This window comes from Solanum dulcamara, chromosome 3 (genome assembly GCF_947179165.1).
Source record: "Solanum dulcamara chromosome 3, daSolDulc1.2, whole genome shotgun sequence".
Classification (NCBI taxonomy): Eukaryota; Viridiplantae; Streptophyta; class Magnoliopsida; order Solanales; family Solanaceae; genus Solanum; species Solanum dulcamara.
Window position 1 is genome coordinate 3,185,577 of NC_077239.1, and position 22,645 is coordinate 3,208,221.

The 22,645-nt window shown below is 33.3% G+C and overlaps 2 protein-coding genes across 3 annotated transcripts; both read right to left on the reverse strand.

The window, feature by feature from the left end:
* Positions 1 to 2,925: 2,925 nt before the first annotated feature.
* LOC129882176 (peptidyl-prolyl cis-trans isomerase CYP18-2) lies at positions 2,926 to 13,901 on the reverse strand. 2 transcript variants are annotated; one of them, XR_008765719.1, is made up of 7 exons: positions 13,739 to 13,901; positions 13,558 to 13,653; positions 13,328 to 13,389; positions 4,495 to 4,628; positions 3,714 to 3,798; positions 3,399 to 3,497; positions 2,926 to 3,028 (listed from the first exon to the last, which is right to left on the reverse strand). XR_008765719.1 is itself a non-coding variant. In XM_055956355.1 (6 exons), the coding sequence occupies exons 1-6, from the start codon at positions 13,808 to 13,810 to the stop codon at positions 3,452 to 3,454; spliced, it is 495 nt and encodes a 164-aa protein (XP_055812330.1). In that variant the 5' UTR covers positions 13,811 to 13,901; the 3' UTR covers positions 3,265 to 3,451. The 2 variants fall into 2 exon arrangements, 1 of the variants encoding a protein (XP_055812330.1); XM_055956355.1 differs by lacking the exon at positions 2,926 to 3,028 and having other exon boundaries at positions 3,265 to 3,497.
* A 2,630-nt stretch (positions 13,902 to 16,531) lies between these two features.
* LOC129881448 (casparian strip membrane protein 1-like) lies at positions 16,532 to 17,881 on the reverse strand. The gene is made up of 3 exons (XM_055955653.1): positions 17,494 to 17,881; positions 17,149 to 17,272; positions 16,532 to 16,919 (listed from the first exon to the last, which is right to left on the reverse strand). The coding sequence occupies exons 1-3, from the start codon at positions 17,793 to 17,795 to the stop codon at positions 16,704 to 16,706; spliced, it is 642 nt and encodes a 213-aa protein (XP_055811628.1). The 5' UTR covers positions 17,796 to 17,881; the 3' UTR covers positions 16,532 to 16,703.
* Positions 17,882 to 22,645: the final 4,764 nt, after the last annotated feature.

Below are 22,645 nucleotides of genomic sequence, written 5' to 3' on the forward strand. Positions count from 1 at the left end.
TACCCGAAGGATCAGTACGTGTAGCCTTGGCACGATTCACGACGTATTCATAGAATTTAGGGGTCGCACAAGCGGAATTAGATTTTTTTTTCATTTTCGTGTTTGTTAGCCTATAAATCTTTTGGTGGCTTTCGGTGAAACTTTTTTCAGAACCTATATGCGACCCTCTGTAATTACCCAGCGGATCACTACGTGTACCTCTCCACGATCTACGGCATATTCATAGCATTTAGGGGAAACGGAGGCGGGTTTAGATAATTTTCTCATTTTTCGTGTGTGTTAGCTTATAAATACTTTGTGACATCGCTTTTGGATAATTATTTTTTTGAAACCTATATAGGACTCTCTCTAAGTATCCAGGGGATCAGTACGTGTAGCTCTGGCACGATTCACGACGTATTCATAACATTTAGGTGTCGTACAAGCGAAATTAGGCTATTTTCTCATTTTTCGTGTGTGTTAGCCCATGAATATTCTGGTGAACTGACTTTCGATCAAAGTTTTTTCGGAACTTATATGGGACCCTTCGTAAGTACCCGAGGAATTAGTATATGTAGCCTTTGCACGATCTATGGCGCATTCATAACATTTAGGGGCAATATAAGCGGAATTAGACGATTTACTCATTTGTCTTGTGTGTTAGTCATGAATATTTTGGTGAACTGACTTCTAGTAAAAAAAATTTGAAAACTAAATAGGACCCTCCGTAAGTTCCCGAGGGATCAGTACGTGCAGTCTCTGAACGATCTACAGTGCATTCATAGCATTTAGGGTTACATAAGCAGATATAGGTTATTTTCTCATTTTTGTGTGAGTTAGCAATGAGTATTTTGGTGAATTGATTTCAGTTTAATTTTTTTTGAAACCTAAATGGGGCCCTCTCTAATTACCTTGATGATCAGTACGTGTATCTTCTACATTATTCACGGTGCATTAGTAGTATTTAGAGGCCACACAAGTGAAATTAGACGATTTTCTCATTTTTCATATGTATTAGCTCATGAATATTTTGGTGAATTGGCTTCTGGTCAAAAAAAATTCGAAACCTATATGAGACCCTCTGTAACTACCTAGGGGATCAACACGTGTAGCCTCGACACAATCACGGTGCATTCATAGCATTTAGAAGTCGCACAAGCGGAATTAGATAATTTTATTATTTTTCATGTGTGTTAGCCCATGAATATTTTGGTGAACCGACTTTGGTCATATTTTTTCTGAAACCTATATGGGACCCTTTGTAAGTACCTAGGGGATCAACACGTGTAGCCTCGACACAATCACGGTGCATTCATAGCATTTAGAAGTCGCACAAGCGGAATTAGCCGATTTTCTTATTCTTCATTTGTGTTAGCCATGAATATTTTGATGAACTGGCTTTCAGTTAATATTTTTACGAAACCTATACAAGACCCTTTGTAAGTACCCGAAAAATCAATACGTGTAGCCTCGGGGCAGCACTAGCGGAATTAGACGATTTTCTCATTTTTCGTATGTGTTAGCCCATGAATATTTTGATGAACTGGCTTCTAGTCGATATTTTCCGAAAAATAAATGGACTTACACACACAAAATGTCGAGATAATTCTGTATTCTTATTTTGAGACCTATAAACTCCAAAAAAGCAATGTATCCCTTCAAATTTCAGAGCAAATGAAGTTTAACGATGATTATTTGGAAAATTCATGTCCTAATTCACTGTGAAAGCTTTGATAATCAAAGATTTACCATTCTAGGAGACCTTGAGTCGTGATGAAGTCAAGATCATTTGGGATGAACCATCCAAATTTCAAAGCAAATCGAGTTCAACGACAATCTTTCAAAAAAAAATTGTTGATACACACCAAAAACTTTGATAATTCGCTGTTTAGAATCCTGAAACTTGAAAAAAATAATCAGCCATGGCGAAGTAGAGGACGTTTGAGATGGACCCTCCGAATTTTAGAGCCAACAGAGTTTGACGACAAATTTTCAAAACACATCTTCTAATACATGCTAAAAGTCCGATAATCATAATTTTGTATTTCTACACCCCAAAACATGAGAAACATAACTACACAAGTCAAGGCAAAACCTAGATCATTTGGGATGTACCCTCCAAATTTGATCAAGAGCAGAGCTAGCATGAAATCAGAAAGTTCGACAGAAAATTATACTATTTATACATGATTAAAATTATTTTTTATGTATATATAATAGGTGTCGAACCCCTTTCAACTAGTTCATGTGTTTACTTCTTCAGATTTTGAACCTCCTATGTGAAAATTCTGGCTTCGCCACTGAGTTTGATGACGAGTTTTTGAAAAATCTATGTGCGCACACACTGAAAACTCCGATAATCATGATTTCGTGTTTCAAAACCTCAAAGCACAAACAAAATAAAAACTGCGTCAATCATGGCAAAGCCGGGCTATTTGGGATGGACCCTTCAAATTTCAAGACAAATGGAGACCGACAATAGTTTCTCAAAAAAATTCATATGTTATACACTGAAAGCTTTGATAATCTTCAAGAAGAATAAGCTTAGAAAAGAAATGAAGAAGATAGTCAGAAAACAAAAAGGAAACACACCTTTGAAAGCTGATCTTGACAGCACGAGAAGATCAACAATGGAGGATATTTATCAACCAAAGGAGGAGGAGGAGGAGAAATCCACTGTTGGGAGTCACAAGGGGAAACATTTTCAGAGAGGTGGAAGGGTTAAGGGAAAAAAGAAGCACCTTTGGGAATATCCGATTTTTGTTGTTTTTGTTGTGGACTTGTTTGGAAGTCCACTGATTTGATGAAATAATAAAGGACCTCGAGTTGAAATTTGATAATCATGAATTCATGTTTCAAGATCCCGAAACACACACATTATAAAAAAAAAAAAAAAACTTCAGTCATGGCAAGGTCTAAAATGTCTAAGCATTAAGCATTACATGTGTTTAGGACGCACAGTCGTATGTTTGGGGCATAAAGCCTCACAAAATTAAGCCCCACAAAAGAACCTCGGGGCGATTTGCAGGTCTCCTTCCCCGAGCAAGCCCTGAACGAGTCCCAAAAAAGCCTTTTAAAACAAAGTGTTTACATGCACCATTCAATCGAAAAGAAGGAGAAAACATCAGAAATAAAAGAACTTTAAACATTGATTGATTTGCATTTTGCAACACCTTAACTATGTTACCTACCCCTAAACTACTTCTGGATTTGAATGGATAGTTAACAAAAGTGTTCTTGATATCAAAAGAGAGTTGAAAAGTGCCAATGACACAAAATAGTAAATTAGTATCATTTTGGTTTTACTAGCACAAAATTAGTATCCACATCCCCACATATAGACCTAGATCAGTTTTACACTTAAAAAGCAGAAGATATAATGGATCTTAGTTGTGATGACAAAAATTAAAACACTATACCATCCCATGGATGTCTAGCTCATACAACAATTGTTTTTTGAAGATGCAGAACATCAATCTTTGACAGTAGTCCTCAATATCCTCACATCATGGATTGGTCTGCATAGGTGTCAAATGGAACAAGAATTAGAGCTTTCATACTCAATAGTACGATTAAAGATGGGACTAATAAACGTTAAATGCACAAATGAGTTTTTCCTGCATTCAAACATACACAGAGAAGGACAAGTTTACCAGAACATTTTTTGCAAAGCTGTAGCATGACATTTGTTCTCATTCTAATGTAAACACAAATGTTACAGGGAAGCACAATACCTGTCAGTATTATCAGTCTGTACACTGCCAAGTCTCTTGACAATTTCCATTCCCCGACAAACTCTTCCAAAAATAGTATGTTTCCCTAAAGTCACATGACCAAAAAATCATCAGCTAACATTGCGCTTAAACAGTACATCATAAGAACAAACTACAAACAAAGAAGAGATCACAACTGTTACTAGCCATGTTTATGCTAATTGCGGATTATAGGGACACATCAACAGAGCTGGGGCAAGAGTATTAGATTCAGCATAACCAAGGTCTTAAGAATATTTTCTATCACTGTAAAAATGAGAGTGCCATCACAAGAATTGATCTTGGAATCATGTACCTAATATTTTAAGGCAGTCTTGATATGGTAGCTCATAAATTTTAAGACATAATCTAGGAAAGGAGAAAAGATTTCTTCCTCCAGCTTGCTTTGGTATGAATTCATCATCCTCAGTAGAAACCAAAAGAGATCGACAAGCATCTCATCATGGAAGAGATCGACAAGCATCTCATCATGGAAGAGTATCCTCACATACATGGATGACAGTCATCCATGCACTTAGCTCAGACATGTTGACATGGGGATTCATCTGAATTTTGAAACACCTTTTTCTCACCATTTAAATAGTTCCTTATCTAGCTTCATGTTCAATTAAAAGTTATAGTTCTACTGTTTGATATACAGGAACCAAAAATAAATTAGCACATGCACTACAGCCAGCTGATTCAACAACAAAAAGCCTATTCATACAAATTGATAGAAAACAACCTAGATATGTGTACTTACCATCAAGTGACTGTGCAGGTGCCAAGGTGATGAAGAATTGACTTCCATTTGTATTTGGTCCAGCATTAGCCATGGATATGATACCTGCTCCTGTATGCTTTAGCTGTGGGTTTATCTCGTCGTCAAACTTCTGGCTGCAAGGTTAACTAAAGAAGTCACTCAAAGGCCAAGTATGCAAAAAGACGATCTTGTTCTTCACAATGTCAGACAGACAAGTTTAAGTATGACTATAAATGATAATTAATAACAGTAATTGACACTACTATTAGATGCCCCAATTAACTCTTCACCATTAGTCCTTTGTAAATGATGTATCTTCTTCAAAGGCGCTGAAGATAACAAACTAGATGCAGAACGGCAACAGCTTAAGCATGTGGTAAAATATGTTACGGCTATTTGCAGAAACCTTGAACAGATAACTAGCCCTATAATTTACATTTATTTGACAATAGAAACGGTTTTATTATACATTTAACAGATGTATGTCAGCAGCAAAATAACTATGTATTTGGCATGCTACTTCAGCGCAAACTCTAGTCACGTGAGATCACCCATTCAGTTCATTTTGTTTCTCCTTTTTAAAATTTTAAGAAACTTAGAAAATTATATAACTACTTTTCACAATTGACAATTCATATGTAGAAACATTGATTTATAAAATAAATAAAGATACTCCAGGTTGTTAGTGCAACTGCCGGAATAATAACACTTTAAGGGGTCATTTGGTAGGATGCATTAAAAAATAATGCATGCATTAACTTTGTGTATTACTAATACCTTGTTTAAAACACATTTTTAACCTATATATAACTATTGGAAGCATTAGTTATACACTATGGCAGAGGCGGATCTAGTAAGGCTGGTGAGGGTGCCACGGCACCCGCAAGCTTCGATCGAAATCTTATGTATATATAGGTATATATAGATAAGATATAGATAAATAATATAACTGCCACCCGGAGAAATAAAAGACACCAGGGTGCCAGTGGCGAAGGACGACACTTTCCTCCCTCCAGATGCGAGATCGAACCTTGCTGACAGCATTATTTTTAAATTTTAACTTGCTGCATCAAATAGACAGCAACTCTCTGCTGGCAAGGTTTAAAACCTTATTTTCTCTTTCTTTTTCTTTCTAATTTCAGTAATTAATTTCAATTAACATTTACTATTGACTTATTTAATTTATTAATCTGACTTTTTTTTATTTCTTACGAGTTATTCATTTAACTTAAAGACACAAGTTCCCTTCTCTATTATTAGATTTTAAAAAAAAACATTGTTCTTGATATAAAAGCTATCACCTTATTATTGTTCATCTTTTGTCAATTGATTTCTCTCTAAAGGGGTTCGAAAAACAAAAATGTAGTGCTTGAGATTTGAACTTCAAACCTCAAGGTAAATTTTGAATTTCCCCTCAACTACTAAGTCAACCTCTAATCTTATGATCAAAAGGTTCAAATATCTATCTATCTATCTATATATATATATAAGAAAATTTAAAAAAATATCTTATATATGCTGTGTAACTTTTTGCCAAGGGTTTTCGGGTGAACCCCCTCGGTACCCTCTTATCCGCCCCACCCCTGGCACCCGGAAAGTCCAAATCATGGATCCGCCTCTGCACTCGTGGGTCGTTTGGTAGGGTGTATAAAAATAATGTTAAATAGAGTTTGTTAGTAAAGCTTGCATTAGTAATGTTGTATTAGTAATGCCTGCATTAAATATGAGAGTTTGTTTCTTATTTATAGTTTGGTTTGGTGTATTAAAATTAGCATGCATTGTTAATTTAAAGATAGTTATTTATAAAGATACCCTCCACAAATATGGTGGAAAAGATGTAAAAAAAAACATTGAGGGCAATTGTGTCTTTAACCATGCTAATGCATGCATTAAAACCCCTTGCATTACTAATTTCATTGATTTCCATGTATTAGTAGTACACACCTCAATACACAGAGTGTATAACTAATGTTTATACATAAATTTAAAAAGTGTACCAAACATGGTACTAATAATACACAAAGCTAATGCATGCATTATTTTGCTAATGCATTCTACCAAACAACCCCTCAATTTGATATTATGTTGTGTATAGCTAATACATGGCATGGTATTAGCGATGCAAGGAGTTTTAATGGATGCATTAGCATGATTAAAGACACAATTGTCTCGCAAAACCTTTTCCAAGTCCTTTCCACCATTTTTGTGGAGGACATTTTTGTAAACAAATAAGTTTTTTTTGGAAATTATACTATGAATATTATTTTTAATACACCAAACCAAACAATGCATGAGAATAATCTCAGCATAACTGATGTTGAGTTGTTAACATGACTAAATACCAGCATTACTAATACACATCCTATTCAACAATATTCTTATACATCCTACCAAACAATCCCTAAGAGAAAGAAGCTATGGCTTAGTGGTATTATCCTTTGCAAGAAGTGACTTCATGGTTAAGGAAAATTCCATTAGAACAAAACCTTGATCAAGGAAAAGAGAGCACTAACATGTAATCTAATCCCATTGATGAAACATCAATTGTTTCGGAGATGACACATATTGCAATTATGTACTTAGTGGCTTATCAAATGTTGAAGTTGTCAATGCCTCGGAGAACAACTATCACTTATTGCATTATCACTTAAACGAATTTGTTGAACAACTATTCACCGTTTCTTTTGAATTTAATGAGTGAAATTGTTTTGGTGAAATATGTTTTGTTCAGTTATTTCGGCATGATTTGAAGAATTAATTACCATGTTTGATTTGTAAAATGCCATGATTGGTTGTGCCACCATATGTGAATAAATAGCCTATCAGAGATCAAGTTTCATGTGGATCGAACAAAAAATCTTCCTATGTGTAACCAATTAGTGGTGAATTGGATTGATTAATAAGATAAATTCATATCCCCTTCGTTCCTCTAAGATATTTAAACATGGTGCTTAAAAAATTCTAGTGAATTTCTAGAGAACTAAAACTTGCTAATGAATTTCAAGGCAAAGCTATATTTGATCGAGTTTTAATCCTCTTCCCTTCTATATTTTATCATTCATCTAAAGAACAATTGTACACTCACATTAAGGAATGCTCAGCAACCAAGTAAAAGAAGCCAATGTACTTTAAATAACCCTGGCTATTATAGGCATTATATATCTTGATTTTTTGATGGGCTTATTTCCAAATAATTCAAATGAAGCATCGCATAAAGTGCAATGTTTGGGAAATTTGATTACAAATCCAAGCATAATCTATCAATACATTATAGTTCTACTTTCTATCAACACTTGATTATTTTTTTTTGAAATTGGTAACGTTTCTATCAACGCATGAATTGTCCTTTATCATTCACCAATCATTTCTTTCTGTAATCCTCGACACATGGTGGTTCAAGATATTCGTCTTAGTGCACTATTTCGACAACCTCACAGGCAAAAACGTAGTCAACATCTTTCTGATCCCATCTTTTTCTTACAGATACAACTATTTGAGATCTCTTCATTTTCATCTAGATGAACATATCATAACGAGGTTCAATGAATTATTATATCTTGGGCCTCTCGACGCACGCCTACCTTCACATTATGTTTATCTTGATAAGTAACTCTAATCCTTTTTTGAAATTTTTTAACTTTGGAATTGATTGGTCTACCATGATTTAGGCGTATTAAAGTGTGGCTTGAATTTATTTGCACTAACAACTTGTCCTATCGAAACATCAACTCGGATTGAAACACTTGCATATAAATATAAGATCTATAGTCTATTTGGCCAAACTACCAAAATCAACTTATTTTGAAAAGTATTTTATACTAGAAATGCTAATCGAAAAAAATACTTGTAAAGTATCAGCTTATGTGAATGTTTGGCTAATAAACTTTAAAAGCACATTTACAAATATTAGAGAGAATTTGTGCTTGCCCAAGGTTTCAGAAAGTGCTTCCGAGCAAAGCTTCTTTTTTCCTCTTCTGAGAAAAATTCTGGCTACTATTCAAACACTTATTTTTTCTAAAAAACTTGATCAAACACCTCAACTTTCTAAAATAAACAATTTTTTCATAAAAATAAGCATTTTTGACTTCTCTAGAAATGGGCCATATTAGTAATTCAGGTAGGGTGCGGAAGCATTAGGTAGTTGATTAGGGAATAAGTTATCTTTCTATTTCACATTGATTTTGTTTGAATATTGTACACCCATGATAGGATGATCCATAACTTACCAAGTTCACGAATAATTGGAGTTATAAATCCATTTGTAACTCTCTTAATAAGAGAGAAGAGTTATGGATTTTTTAATAAAGTGAAAGTTAATGATAGCATAAAATAACATTATTCTTCTATTAAAAGGAATCACTTGAAGTCATTACAATCTTCAAATGTGAAAAATTTACAAGATTCCACAACTGATCTTGGTGAATTATGATGGAGGACAAAAGAAGAGTGAGCAGTAGTAAATTTTGATAAAAAGACTAAGTAGCTCCATTACAATCTTCAAACAAAAGTCAAGGATTCAAAAAGGTATTTGGGGAGTCATATAGTCTTATATGAAACAAATAAGCCCAACTATACAGCTGCATAAGACATCTAGCTTATAATTAGTAGATGTTAAGTCTCGCACATTGGTGAGGGATGGGTCCTTTGATCTTCTTATATGGACTTGGGCAACTCTTCCCTTACAAGCTAGCTTTTGAGGTTGTGTTAGGCCCAGTGTTGTCAAAGGCGCGCTTAAGCCCTAAAGCGAGGCTCAAAACGGGTTGAGCTCTTTGCCTTGCTTTTTGTGCGCTTCAGTGTGGTAATCAAGGTTCTAAGGCAAACTTTTCCTTGCCAATGAGCCTCTTTTTTTCCAATTTCTTGGTCATATATTTGTCATTCATGTTTATAATTATTGGTCTTGGACTAAACATATATATTTGTATTTTTTCTCCCTTTGCGCCTTTTTTCATTAAACTCACTTTATTTTTGCTCTGCACTTAAAGCCCCAATGGACCTTAGAGCTTTTTTGTGCTTTTCGCCTTTAATAACACTGGTTAGGCCCAAGTTCCATATCATGCGGTAAGTAATTGATATCCCATCAAAGCACTTTTTATTCCTCTCATTCCATATATTCCAAAAAATGACAATTGGTATCATCTTCCAAATTATCTTGATGAGGCTATAAACTTTCCAATTGATCCAACTTTGAAAGGCAATCCTTCATATTTTGTGGCATCATCCATCAGGTCCCAAAAGATGATATGAACATGCACCATAGATTTGATGTCACTGCATTATAGAAAAAAGTGATTGTGAGATTTTGAAGCCCTCAAGCACATCTATTTGCATTTAGGTTATTTTGTATCAAACATGTTCCATGTTGGGTAGTCTAACTGAAGCAACTTATCTTGGGGGGTAATTTGATTTTCCAAATTGTATTCTGTAGACCTAGCATTTTGTAGACAACTTTTACCGAAAATTCCTTCTTATTTGTACTCCCTATTGGAAGTGACCTGGGACTAGGAAATTGATGGTGACATTGTGAATTGCGGCAAGCAGACTGGCGATCACCTGTAACTCCCAATCTTGTAAGTTTCTTCTCAAGACTATGTTCCACGAATTCCATTCCCTATTCTAATGAACTGTTGAGTGTAATTCACTGGCTATCTGAAAAATGTCGAGTAGTTGGACATTAGAGGAGAATTCCCAAGCTAATTGTCCTTCTAAAATCTGATTCTTTGTCCACTGCCTACTACAAGATAATGAAACTGTGAGAACTCTTCCCATATCTTGCATATATTTTTCCAAAATTCAACACCATATGGATCTCTTGAAATCTTTGATCTCAAGTGATTCAGGTACCATGTTTGTCGATTATGACTTTCTTCCATAAACTTTGACGTTAAGTCTTTGATGCCTAGACCCCCTATCTTCTTTGGCAATATGACTTTGTCCCACTTGAATAGGTGAAACTTGTGTTCACTATTGTTTCTTTCCCATGGGAATTCCACCTAATTATGTCAAGTTGTTTCAAGACCTTGATTGCAACGGGATGGAGAGACAAACTATAAGTTGGGATGTTGTACAGCACACTGTTGATCAAAGCTAGTATACATCCCATGGATAGATAGTGCATCAAATTTCAAAGCCATGAAGCTAGTCTCTTTTCAAATTTCTCAGTGAGCCCACTCCAAATGCATTCTGCTTTGTACTTAGTTCCAAGTGGAACACCCAAATAAGTAGTTAGGAGTGTTTGAATGATACACCCCAAAATGACTGATAGTTCTTCTAGATTTTGCACCTCATTACTAGGGTAGATTGCACTTTTGAGCATGTTTATGTGGAGACCTGAAATAGCTTCAAAAGTCAATAGAGTTAGGCTTAAATAGAGGACCCGATTTCTGTCAGCCCCGCAGAAAATCAGTGTCATATGCCTATAGGCTATAGCATATGGGAAATATTGATTGCCCTGTCCCTCCTTCCATCAAATCCATTTATCCACTACATCTCTGTAGCTTTATCTAGCATTTTGCTAAGCCCCTTCAATACTAGTATGAACAGGAAAGGAGAAAGAGGGTCTCCTGGCTTAGTCTAGGACCTCATTAGCTATTAGAGAAGCATTTGTAATTAGCCTCCCTTGAATGAAGCCATTCTGTTGACCAACTTCCCTACCACTTTCTTCGATCTTTCTGCTATGACCTTGCAACAACCTTGTTAGTGTTGCCAATCAGCTTAGCTTCATTGCTCCTTTCTTCTTGGGAATAAGTGCTATGAATGATGCATTGCAAGACTTTACCATCCAATAAAGTTGATGGTAGTGATGCATAGCTGCTAGCAAGTCTGACTTGATGAAATCCCAAGATTTCTAATAAAATATCATGGCATACCCATCGGCCATCAGGCCCAGGGGCACTTTATGTTGTGGATGTTAAGACTTCTTCTCCTTCAAAAATAGCTTCCATATCGTTGCTTTACTCTTCAGTGATGGAGGCTATTCCTTCAAAACTTCTTGATGGTTTCCATGGTTCTATTTCAGTGTACTTATTCTACAAATACTCCAAAGTCTTTTTTTTCACCACCTCCTCATCTTTTATGATCTCATTCCCCACCAAGAGTCTATCCATACGATTCTATCTTTTGTTTGAATTGGCAATCTTCTGAAAATAAGTGGTATTTCAGCCCCTTTCCCTTGGCCATAAGCACCAAACTTTTGCCTCCATGATGTCTCCTCTAGCTACTTGCTGGATTTTAGGTTTCAAAATAGGCATCAACTCTGCCTCATTGGTGCTCAGTTTCCTTCCGACACTGGTCTTCTCTACTATCAATGGGTCATTTAATGCCTTTGATTTTCTGCTCTCCAATTTTACGAATTCATCCTTGTTCCAAATGGTGATATCCTTCTTCAGACTTTTTAATTTTTGTAAGCCCATTAAAATTGTAGCCCTGCCACCAGATCTTTAATTTATCAACGAAGTTGTCTGCCTCTAACCAAATGTTCTCAAACTAAAATTAGGAGGGTGAAGGACTAGTCCCCGCTTTTCATCAATATAGGTTTGTGGGCTGTAATCACCTTTAGCAAAGCAATTTGCCTCACTGCTCTAAAAGTCACTCCATTCTGGTGAAATACAAACATATCTATTCTTGACACTTGTTGAGAGTTTTCATCTCAGAGAATTGTGTTGCCTGTAATGGCAAGTCAACCAACCCAACTACCCAAGGTCTTGTATTGTGTCTGAAAATGACTCCATTGCTCTTGATCTCCCGGAGCAATGCAATCTTTCACTTTCAAACCTACACACAGGCTTTTAGGGCACTATTCCCATGGTCATTTGGTGGACAATTTGGACCGAAAGATACAATAGAATTTTCAAAGGTAAACCTAGCAACATACATTGCCTTAAACACAAATGTATTTTTTCCCTAGCTTTATGATGAAGCATGACATTTATAAATGATGTAGATACCATGTAGATTAGAACAGAGCTTTGTACACTTTTGTTAAATTTTAAAACATCATCTTAGTGTTTTGGTCTTAAACATGTCATGTGCAAATCTAGAATTAAAGAGTTCTCAAAAAATGAAAGAGTCATACTTTTAGAAACGAACTAAAAAGAAAAGTAAGACAAACAAAATTGAAATTGAGCGAGTAGTAGAAAGTACAAATGAAACAAGAGAGGTAGGGTAAAGCCATTAAAGATAAACTTGCATTACTTCTTAGCGTCTTTTAAATAGAGCAAAGAGAAGCTCCTATTTTTTAGGAGACAAATGTTTGATCCCTAAAACTAACTAGGAGCCCGTTTGGATTGGCTTTAAGTTGGTCAAAACCAACTTAAAGCTCTTTTTTAGCTTTTGGACGTGTTTGTCTAATGCTGACTTTAAGCCATAAAGTTCTTAAAGTCAGTCAAAAATGAAAAGTTAGAATTCCTAACTTTTTTTTTCCAAAGTGCTTAAAGTCATTTTCTTTGACCATGGAAATTACTTTTATATCCCTTATATTATAACTAAATTCTCAAACTATCTTTTTTTATTCTTTTAACCCTAAAATTCACATCATAAGCACTTTTATCCAAACACTCAACTGCTTATTTATAAAAATAACTTTCAGCACTTCAAAGTTCTAAAAGCACTTCGTACATAAAAGTTACTTTTTTTAAGCCCATCCAAACGGGCTCTAGATTGGTTTCCACTTAACTTGCTCTCCAACAAGCTCTAGCTATATTATCTATTTCTCCAACAAGAATTAAATTAATTATAATGTGGTACTTCGCCTGCCTTCTTCTATATCACATAGGATATCAAATGCAATTTGAAGTACATACATACACATATAATACTATTTACAACATCTACATACCCATAGATAGATTCTCCGCCTCTTCCTGTACCAGTTGGATCTCCACCTTGCACAATAAAATCCTATACCCAAATGGAAAAAAAAACACGAAAATGATAAAACAATACCAAAAAAAGATCCAAAAGCACAACAATCTAATGGCTCAGGTACGAGTGATAAAGGATAACTAATCCCGGGATAACTTGTTTCCCAACCAAATGAGCCCTAAAAATGATGAGGAAAAAAAAAACCTTAATGATTCTGTGAAACTTGACATTATCATAGTAGCCTCTTCGAGCAAGCTCTATGAAATTCCGGCAAGTTCTTGGAGCTTGCTTGTAATACATCTAAGCAAATTAAAATTTTCAACTTTATCATCATTATGCAAAAACCCCACTTCAAAATTAACAAAAAGGAGAATAATAAGAGTACCTCAAGTGTAAGAGAACCCATGGAAGTTTCGAGAGTGACCTCCGGTGGCCCTCCTTCTGCACTCGGCCACATCTCTGCTACACAAATAGAGGGGTTTTAGAGCTCTGTGTTCAGTGAACAAATTTTCAAATTATGGTAAGGCAGGTGAAACCCTTGCTTTAGCCCAAAATATATGAAGTAATAATACTATTGTATTAGTAATATATAATTTATATTTATATAATATAAATATAAATATTTTGAAATTTTGTAATCTTTTAAATTAAATTTGATAGAGGCGGGATTGAGTGAGTTAATAAAATAAATTTTAAAAATCTTTTGTTAAATTAAATAATATATTTATCTTCTCATTAATTCTATTTCTTCTTTTATTATAAAAAAAGAAATCATTTTTTTCTCACAAATTTACTTTTTTTTAATTTCAATTCAGTTTCTTTTAATTAGTTATCCATTTTTGTCACATTTGATTGATCCATACAAGTTTTTTTGTGTTTTATTTTTCTAATTGAGAAGTTTCAAAGGCAAGTTGTAATCATTTAAAATTAATTAAAAAATAAATTTATAAAATGATTCGGATTATATTAAATTCAAGATATATTATTGCAAATAAATATTATGGATTAATATAATTGAATTAATTATTTATATTCAATAAATATGGATTTAATTAAAATCCAATTTTATTGGGCTACTCCTTTGATTTGGGCTACAAAGATGAGCCCACTTAGCTAAGTCCAATATCATCTCATCCTAGAGGCCCATCTTGGCACCATGTGTCAAGTTACGTGTCATGCCAAGTCAAACAAATAAACCAATAGCATCATGTCATGTGTCAAAATGACAGGCCCTATTCGCTAAAGCCCATTATACCATGTCACTTAAATCTGATTGGCCGAAGGGAAATCGTTCTTATCACAATTTCTCTATTCTACAACTATAAATAGGGGTCCTCATAATTCAGAAAAGACTTCTAACAAGAAGTCAGAGAGATCTCGTGGATCAAACGCCGCAGATTTCTCTACAAGCAACAAGTTCAAGAATTCAAGATCAAGTTCAAGAACAACTCAAGATCAAGACCACCAGATTCAAGAACAAACCCAAAAGCCCTTGAATTCAAGTACAAGTCAAGATCAAGTTCAACAACAAGTGAAGATCAAGATCGTCAAATTCAAGAACAAGTGATGTTCAAGATCATCAAATCAACAAATCAAGATCAACCACAAGATTTAAGATCAAGCCAAAAGCCCTTGAATTAAAGTAACAAGTCAAGATCAAATCCATCAAGTTTAACCAAATTCAAGATCAAGCTCAAGAGCCCTTGAATTTATATTTGAAAAGACGAATCAGAGGATACATAGAGATTGTAACACTCATATTCAAAAATCAAATACTACGATTGTTGCGATATTTTTCGTTCTTGATTATTATTTTCTCGACGCGAATTTTATTGTCTACACAAGTGTCACAAGGTTCAAAACTCGATGAATATAGGCTTACTATTTTACTATTTTTACTTAATATATAGTATTTTTGTATAGGGTAGATTTTACTATCATGATGTATATTTAAGGTTTTTTTTTTGAATTATTTGATGGAACTTTTAAGGGTTTTTAAATATATTTTATTTTAGTCCATCGATTTTGTTGTGAACACTGCCCCATAAACGTGTTGTTCAACAACCTTATTCACATTTCGTAATTGAATGATAAATTCATTGTCTTAAATGTTATTATCATTATTGTCCTATCTTAAGCGGGATTTTATAAAATTTGATTGAAAATGACAAAAGTGAAAGTGATGCAAGCACCCCAGCCTAATAAAAATGTTCAAGAGTTTTTATTGAGTCGCTACTTTAGAAGCTTGGAAAGAGCTTTTAATGAAGGCTTGAGGCTCACAAATGTGTTTTTCTCACCCCACCCTCACCCCAAGGAAGTTCAAGTACACTGTACACATATTCAAGCTATTAGCTCTTTGATCACAAAAATGGAGCACTTGAAGGTCTTGGAAGGTAGACAATATGACATTTAAGATTTTGAAAGATAATTTGGATGGGAGAACAACGTATTTTTGTCTTATAAGTTAAAAGTCATAAGTTAGAAATTCTACATGGTAGTTTTGACTTATTTTATCTTTTTGGCTTAAAAACAAGTACTTAAAAGTTATTTTGACTTAAACACTTAAAATAAGTTAATCCAAACTGACTCTACAAATATTAAATAGGCATTTGGACATGAATCAAGCGATATTTGTAGTAGAAAAATAATATTTATGACTTGAAATTGTGTTTTGATGTGCATTTCACTTGAGAAATAATTAAAAATATTGTGAGTGGAAAACAAAACTTCACTTAAAAAGCTGGTCAGTAAACAAAAATCATTCTAATACATAATCAAACAATAATAGAGTGTTTTTCAAAAATCACAAATTGCATATCATGAGAATATGTGTAGTAATAGGTGTTTGCAACAAGTTACATAGACATCATAAAAAAATTAAAAATGGAATAGCATATTAACTTAGTTTATAATATAGGTGGAAACAAGTATAAGAATAAGGATTGGGGTGGAGTGATAAGTACGCCTTCATCATTAATCAGAGGTTTCAGGTTCGAGTCTCCTGGGTACGGAGTCATCTTTGTTAGAAAGCACTTTATGTGGGCGTGAATTCGAATTGAGTTGGGCTCCAATGTGGATACCGAACACCGGATGGAAAACCAAAAAGAAACAAGCATAAGAAAATTACAAATCAGAATATTAATTCTCACAATTCACTAATTGTAATGTTACATTTTTTACCTCTCCCTGTTTAGTGAAAAGTTACAAACACCAACACAACATTACAAACACACTCCCCCCTCATCCAAAATGAACATAATAAAAACATCATAGTAAATTAACACTTGAACAAAAGGACAATTACAAAATTAACAACAAAGAAATACAAATTACAATTTTTGGGGGGGTCATTAATGTCTCTTAAGAGCAATAGCAGACAAAACAATCAAGATAAGCAAAATCACAATTGTGATAAAAGCAGCCACCACAGCTCCACTAGTTGTTTGACAAAAATCACCAAATTGGTTACAAAATGCAAGCCAATTAGCATCTTCGTTACCATTGTGGGCTAAGTACACTATAGCTGCTGAAGCTCCTGCTGCTGATGTTGTCAATGTGACAATGGCCTAAAAAAATGTGCACAGCATTAATCAAAAATTGATGTTTATAATACATAGTTTTGATTTGTTACATTGATATTGTGTTAGTAGTTCTCATAACATTTGTGTGGTGGTAAAAATTTCATTTCTTATTAATAGAATATAGATGTACGCCATTTTATTTTTGAAATGAATTAATTAAAAGATAGAGTCGGATAAAGTAAAATCGAAGGAGTATTTTGATAGTAATTCTTACTGTGTCGAAAATAATGAGGAGGAGTCTTGGAGCAACGACATGAGAGCGTGCGATGCACACTATAGAGAATGGTATGGAGAGGACTAGGTAGGCAACCACTATTGACATGGCTATCACAAAGAACCTGCAAAATATATGTGCAACAAAATTAAACATTAGGATCTTGCCTATACATGCAAATATTTGCACAAATAGCCATTACATTAATAGAGTCATATATGATACTATATGTGTTATATATACACAAATTTAAGTTATGTACATCACTTTACATGAAGGATATTTACATGTTAGCCTCACTAAGATGTGGAAATTGTAATCATGAAAATAAGACAGGTTACTTACGTAAAAGTAGGAAGATCGTCATAGCCAGCTTCGAATTGAAAGAATTGAGTGAAGAAAGGAAGAGTTTCTCCAGCAGTTGCCATGCCAACAGCAGCACCAATAGAAGTAGCAACAGCTGCAATTCTCAAGATTAAATCAAAAATAGAAATGCCTCTCTTGTAATTACCAACTTTTTTATTTGCAACATTAGCACTTGATGAAATAGCATGAGATGGTGATCCCAAAAGTGGAGCTTTTCCTAATTTCCTTTCTAATTTGCTACTCTCTCCCATTTCAATCTTGGTTGACTCACTTTTATCCATTTTGATCAAAGAACTAAAACAAGGATTTCAATGAAATTAAACTTGTAGGGGTGTTTTTGTTTTCTTGATTGTTCAATGCCTATGATTTTGCTTGCTTGTGATGATAATTATTAAGTGGAATGGACCTTATATAGTGCTAAAATGAAAGTAAATTATTGGGAAAAAAATATCATTTTTAGGCTAATGGAGCTAGCAAGGAGGTTGGTTGTTTAATTCTTTTAAGTATACTATCTAGAATTTGATAGTGGAATCTTTAAAATCAATTCATTTTTTATTTTGGTGAGATTAATTTTATTTAGCTAAAAAGAGAAAGAAGAGTGGTTGTTCAATTCTATTAGAAAGGAGGGCGGTTGTGTAATTATACTAAGGAGGGGCGGAGCTAGTAAGGATCCAGGGGGTCATCTGAATCCCCTTCGACGAAAAGATATATTTTTATACATGGCTAAAATTATTTTTTAATATATATAGTAAATGTTGAACTATTTTCGTGTTCTTTGTGTGTTTACTTATTCATATTTTGAATCCCTTAATAAAAATTATGGCTTCACCAAGACTATTAACTATCTCGAATTTTGATAATGGAAATTTTAAAAAAAATATTTGCTTTTAAAAAAAATTTAGTTAAACACATTTTATTTTGTTTTAAAGGTGCAAAAGAGTGGTGGTTCAATTAGCTAGCATGGTAGTTTATTAGTTTGTAAAACAAAGCAAAAAAAGTGATCAATGGGGCAGCTAGAACAAGAATGATTGGTGGACCAAGTTAGAAATTAATTTAAAAAATCATATCATATTACCTAATCTTATTAGTATTATAGTCCTTTGACTACCATTTGTTGTTACAATTAATTAAACAGAACATATTTTTCAAACAATGTCAAGAATATTATTATTTTTTGCATGAATGAGTCAAGTCGAGATTAATTAAATTTATTCCCATGAGTTGACAACTAAACACCGAACTTTCCCCCTAATCCATTATGCAAATTAGTTGAAATCATTAGTTAAAACTAAAAATGCTTCTTAATTAACTAATGGAAGTTGGATCATTGAGATATTTGACCTTCATAAGTTCATCGATTCTATTTTTTAATTTCCTAACAAGACTTTTACTATAACCAAAAAAACTTCACTAGGTATCAGATTTTTACCATATAATATATCATGAATCTAGGTAACAGACTTTTAGCATATAACATATCAATGCATTATGTGTTACATTCTTATTTGAGTAAAATTCACAAATAACTAATTTCAATCGTGATAATTGAAAAATAGCTATTATCATAGAGTTTTGAATTCCACATGTGAAACTCGAGAACATCGCTTTGAAATTCAACTTGGAATTGAAAATTTTCAGATATTGACTATTTTTTAATCACATGACTAATAAGTGATCAGTGAGCACTAATTTTATTTCTCTTACCACTAAACTAAAATCTTAAAGCTTTTAAACCAAATGTTTGACGCATAATCTACACATCACGTATCGTTCTTTACCACTAGATCGAAGTCCTAGGGATTTTTAAAGGCCCCATTTATTTTTATTAAAATTAAGTTATCTTATTCTAAACGCACATCCGAATAATTAAGATGTTGTCTCTAGATCTGAAAACTAAATGATTAAGATTCTTTGTTTTTCAACGTTTGAATATGTATAATTTATTTATTTTTAAACACAATAAATATATAATTTCAATTATAAAATAATTAAAAATTAGAAAAAATATAAATTTATTAAAATATGAAATATTTATATTTGCTAATGACAGTAGTTATGGTTTTTAGTGGTATGTGATGTTGATATTTGATGCTGGTGGCTCAGTTGGTAGTGATTATGATGATGGAGTTGATCGATGTTAGTAGTTGATGGTGGCGACTGAAAAATGTGCGATGATAATTAATAATGGTATGATGAAGACGGTTGATAGTAGAAATTGACCGCAATAATGATAGTCGTATATAGGGGCAATGCCGGTTGCAATGACGACCTTGCCCCCTATTTCAGCCACCTCCTTCCTTCTCTCTCTTCGACTTACATTTTGGGTTTCAATAACTAATGTTTGATAAATTAAAAAAAAAAGATGAAAGGTAGGAAAATATAAGCATCCCGACTCCCAATTGTTTACTATATGTAATTAAGAAGCACAATTTAATATGTATATATACAACAATAACAATCCAGTGAAATTCCACAACGTGGGGTGTGGGGAGGATAAAGTGTACGCAGACCGACTCCTACCAAAGTAGAACGGCCGTTTTCGAAAGACCCTCGGCTCAATAAAAACATAAAAGCATAAATATACAATTTAATATGTATATATATATTGTATGAAAAGTAAATATAGTGTGTACGTAAAGTCTATTGATAAAAATATAAATATCAGGCACTGTTTATATATATACATATATTGTATAAAAGATACATATATGAAGTGTATAATAAATATATAATAGTAATAACAAATAAATATATTTTGACTATTAAATGTCAAACTACCTTATTAGACATATATCTATACCATATATACAAATTCTATTTATACTTTCAAATGATTACATATCTTATCACTGATCGAAAGTTTCATACCATATATTGAGGAATATACACCTAGATACATGCATTTTTTCTACTAGGTACACAAAAATAGGGAGAGAGGCGAGTGATATAGTCATGTATTCCAGATACATGCGAAATACACTAGATATATATATATATCTGTATGTATCTGGTGTGATTCGCATGTATCTAAGATACCAAATACATAGGAGAGTGGTGGGCAAGATGGGATGGAGGCGAGAGAGGCAGGCGAGATTAGTATCTAGAACAAATTACACCTAATTTTGATCCCATGTATCCTGAAATACATGTATTTGGACATATCTGAGTGCATCAAAATCTGGTAAGGTTTGTAATATTACAAACTAGAGTGTATCTAAGTAATTAGCTCCTAAACTAGTGGGATTTCTGTAAGTTTTCCATTGAATTTCTATGGCTAGCTCCATGTCAAATGTTTAGGCCCATAGTTCATTTGTATACTTAGCCCAAATTTAAATTGAAGCAAATTTTGAATTAGTTATACAAAAAAAAAAAAAAACTGAGTTGGGGCGTGAATTGCCTTTAGAATCTCCATTTGCGTTACACCTAAACTAGTCTCTAATGGTTTCCTCCATTGAACCACCTTACAATTAATCTGAGGAGTGAACTTTGATAGAAATTGAATCAATTGTGGTCATTGTTTGGGGGATTTGTTGAAGCTATGGGTATATAGTTCTTACATGTAGGTAGGTACACATTTTTGTTGATCTCATACATAACATGTGAATGTTACATAGAACCCCCATGAATAATCTTGTTCCTTCTATTCCAATTTTGCCTTGAGATTAGAAAATGGGCTGAACTCTGAAGCTCCTCAAAATGGCTTGTACAAGCAGGGGCGGAGACAGCATGATGTTAGAGGATTCATTCGAACCCTCTTTGGTGAAAAATTACACTATTTATTATGTGTAATTATATAGTAGATGTTGAACCCCCTTCGGCTTTTGTGTATTTACTTTTTTATATTTTGGACCCTCTTATTGAAAATTTTGGATCTGCCACTGTGCACAAGAACTACATTTAGAAAGAACGTTATTGCAGCGCCCCAGTCAGTCAGTGATATTTAGAGAGATATTCATGTTTAAAAAAACATAATATAAAAGAACAATATAAGAACATTACAAAATTTTGTCATTTAAATCAAGTTTTGTTATAAACAAATGTAAATAAGGAAGGTATTTGTAATTTCTCAAACCATAAAATTGTTATGCTTAAACTTGTATCATGATTATGATTAATTATGAGAATTCAAAAAATTATTCTCAAGGAGACCTTTAGTCAAATAAAGTTAGGTAAGGCATCGTAGGTCTATTGCATGTTGATGCTAATTAGAAGGATAATTCCCATAAATTTAGCCGCTCGAGACCCTAGACCCCTTCTTTCTATGTTTGTTTCTTGGTCTTAATCACTTGATAAATGTGTTGATAAAAACCACAACAAACCTTCTCCCAACATTCATTTTGGTGTCAAGCGTTCTATACGCCTATATTGATGCCCTTTTCCTAGGGCATAGTCTTCCCCTTTTTTTTTTTCGTCGTCCGGTGATCGAAGCTTGTGGGGTGATGTTTTCAATAAGATTTTCTTCATATTCATAATTCAAATTCAAAACCTCTAATTATAGGTAGAACAGTCTCACTAGTGCATCACAACCCCATGTTGATCTCCCTGGGCTTCTTTTCCTAATGTTTGTGTCACTCTCATTTTTTTTCTTCACTTTATTTAAAAATCAGGGGCTTGGCAATAACAATTTCAATTATAACTTGAAGTTGTATATGATATTTGAAAAAACACCTAAAATCATATTTTTTTTTATTTTTTTTTTGCCTTTCAGGCTTTCACGGTATATTTTTCTTTTCAAATTTCACCCTAAATTTTCATTTTATAAAAAATGATCCCTTTTTTATTTACTAAATATTATTTGTAAAAATTATGACCCAACAAAATTAAACTCTATCTTCAACTCAAACTTCAGAAAATTCAAATCAAGTGAAATAAATATTTAATAATAATGTATACTAACTTGTATATGAGATTTAATCTATGATAATATGTGACTATCATACTGTCTATAGATATATTACTTTTTTATCACAAATTTGATTATACATATGTTTCATATAAATTATTCGAATTATGTAATTTTTTTGGTTTTTAGAAATCAAGAAAAATAAACTATATTCATTTTAAATTAAATAAATAATATTTGTTTTTCATAAACAAACACCTACTTAATTATCGTATATATAAAAAAAGT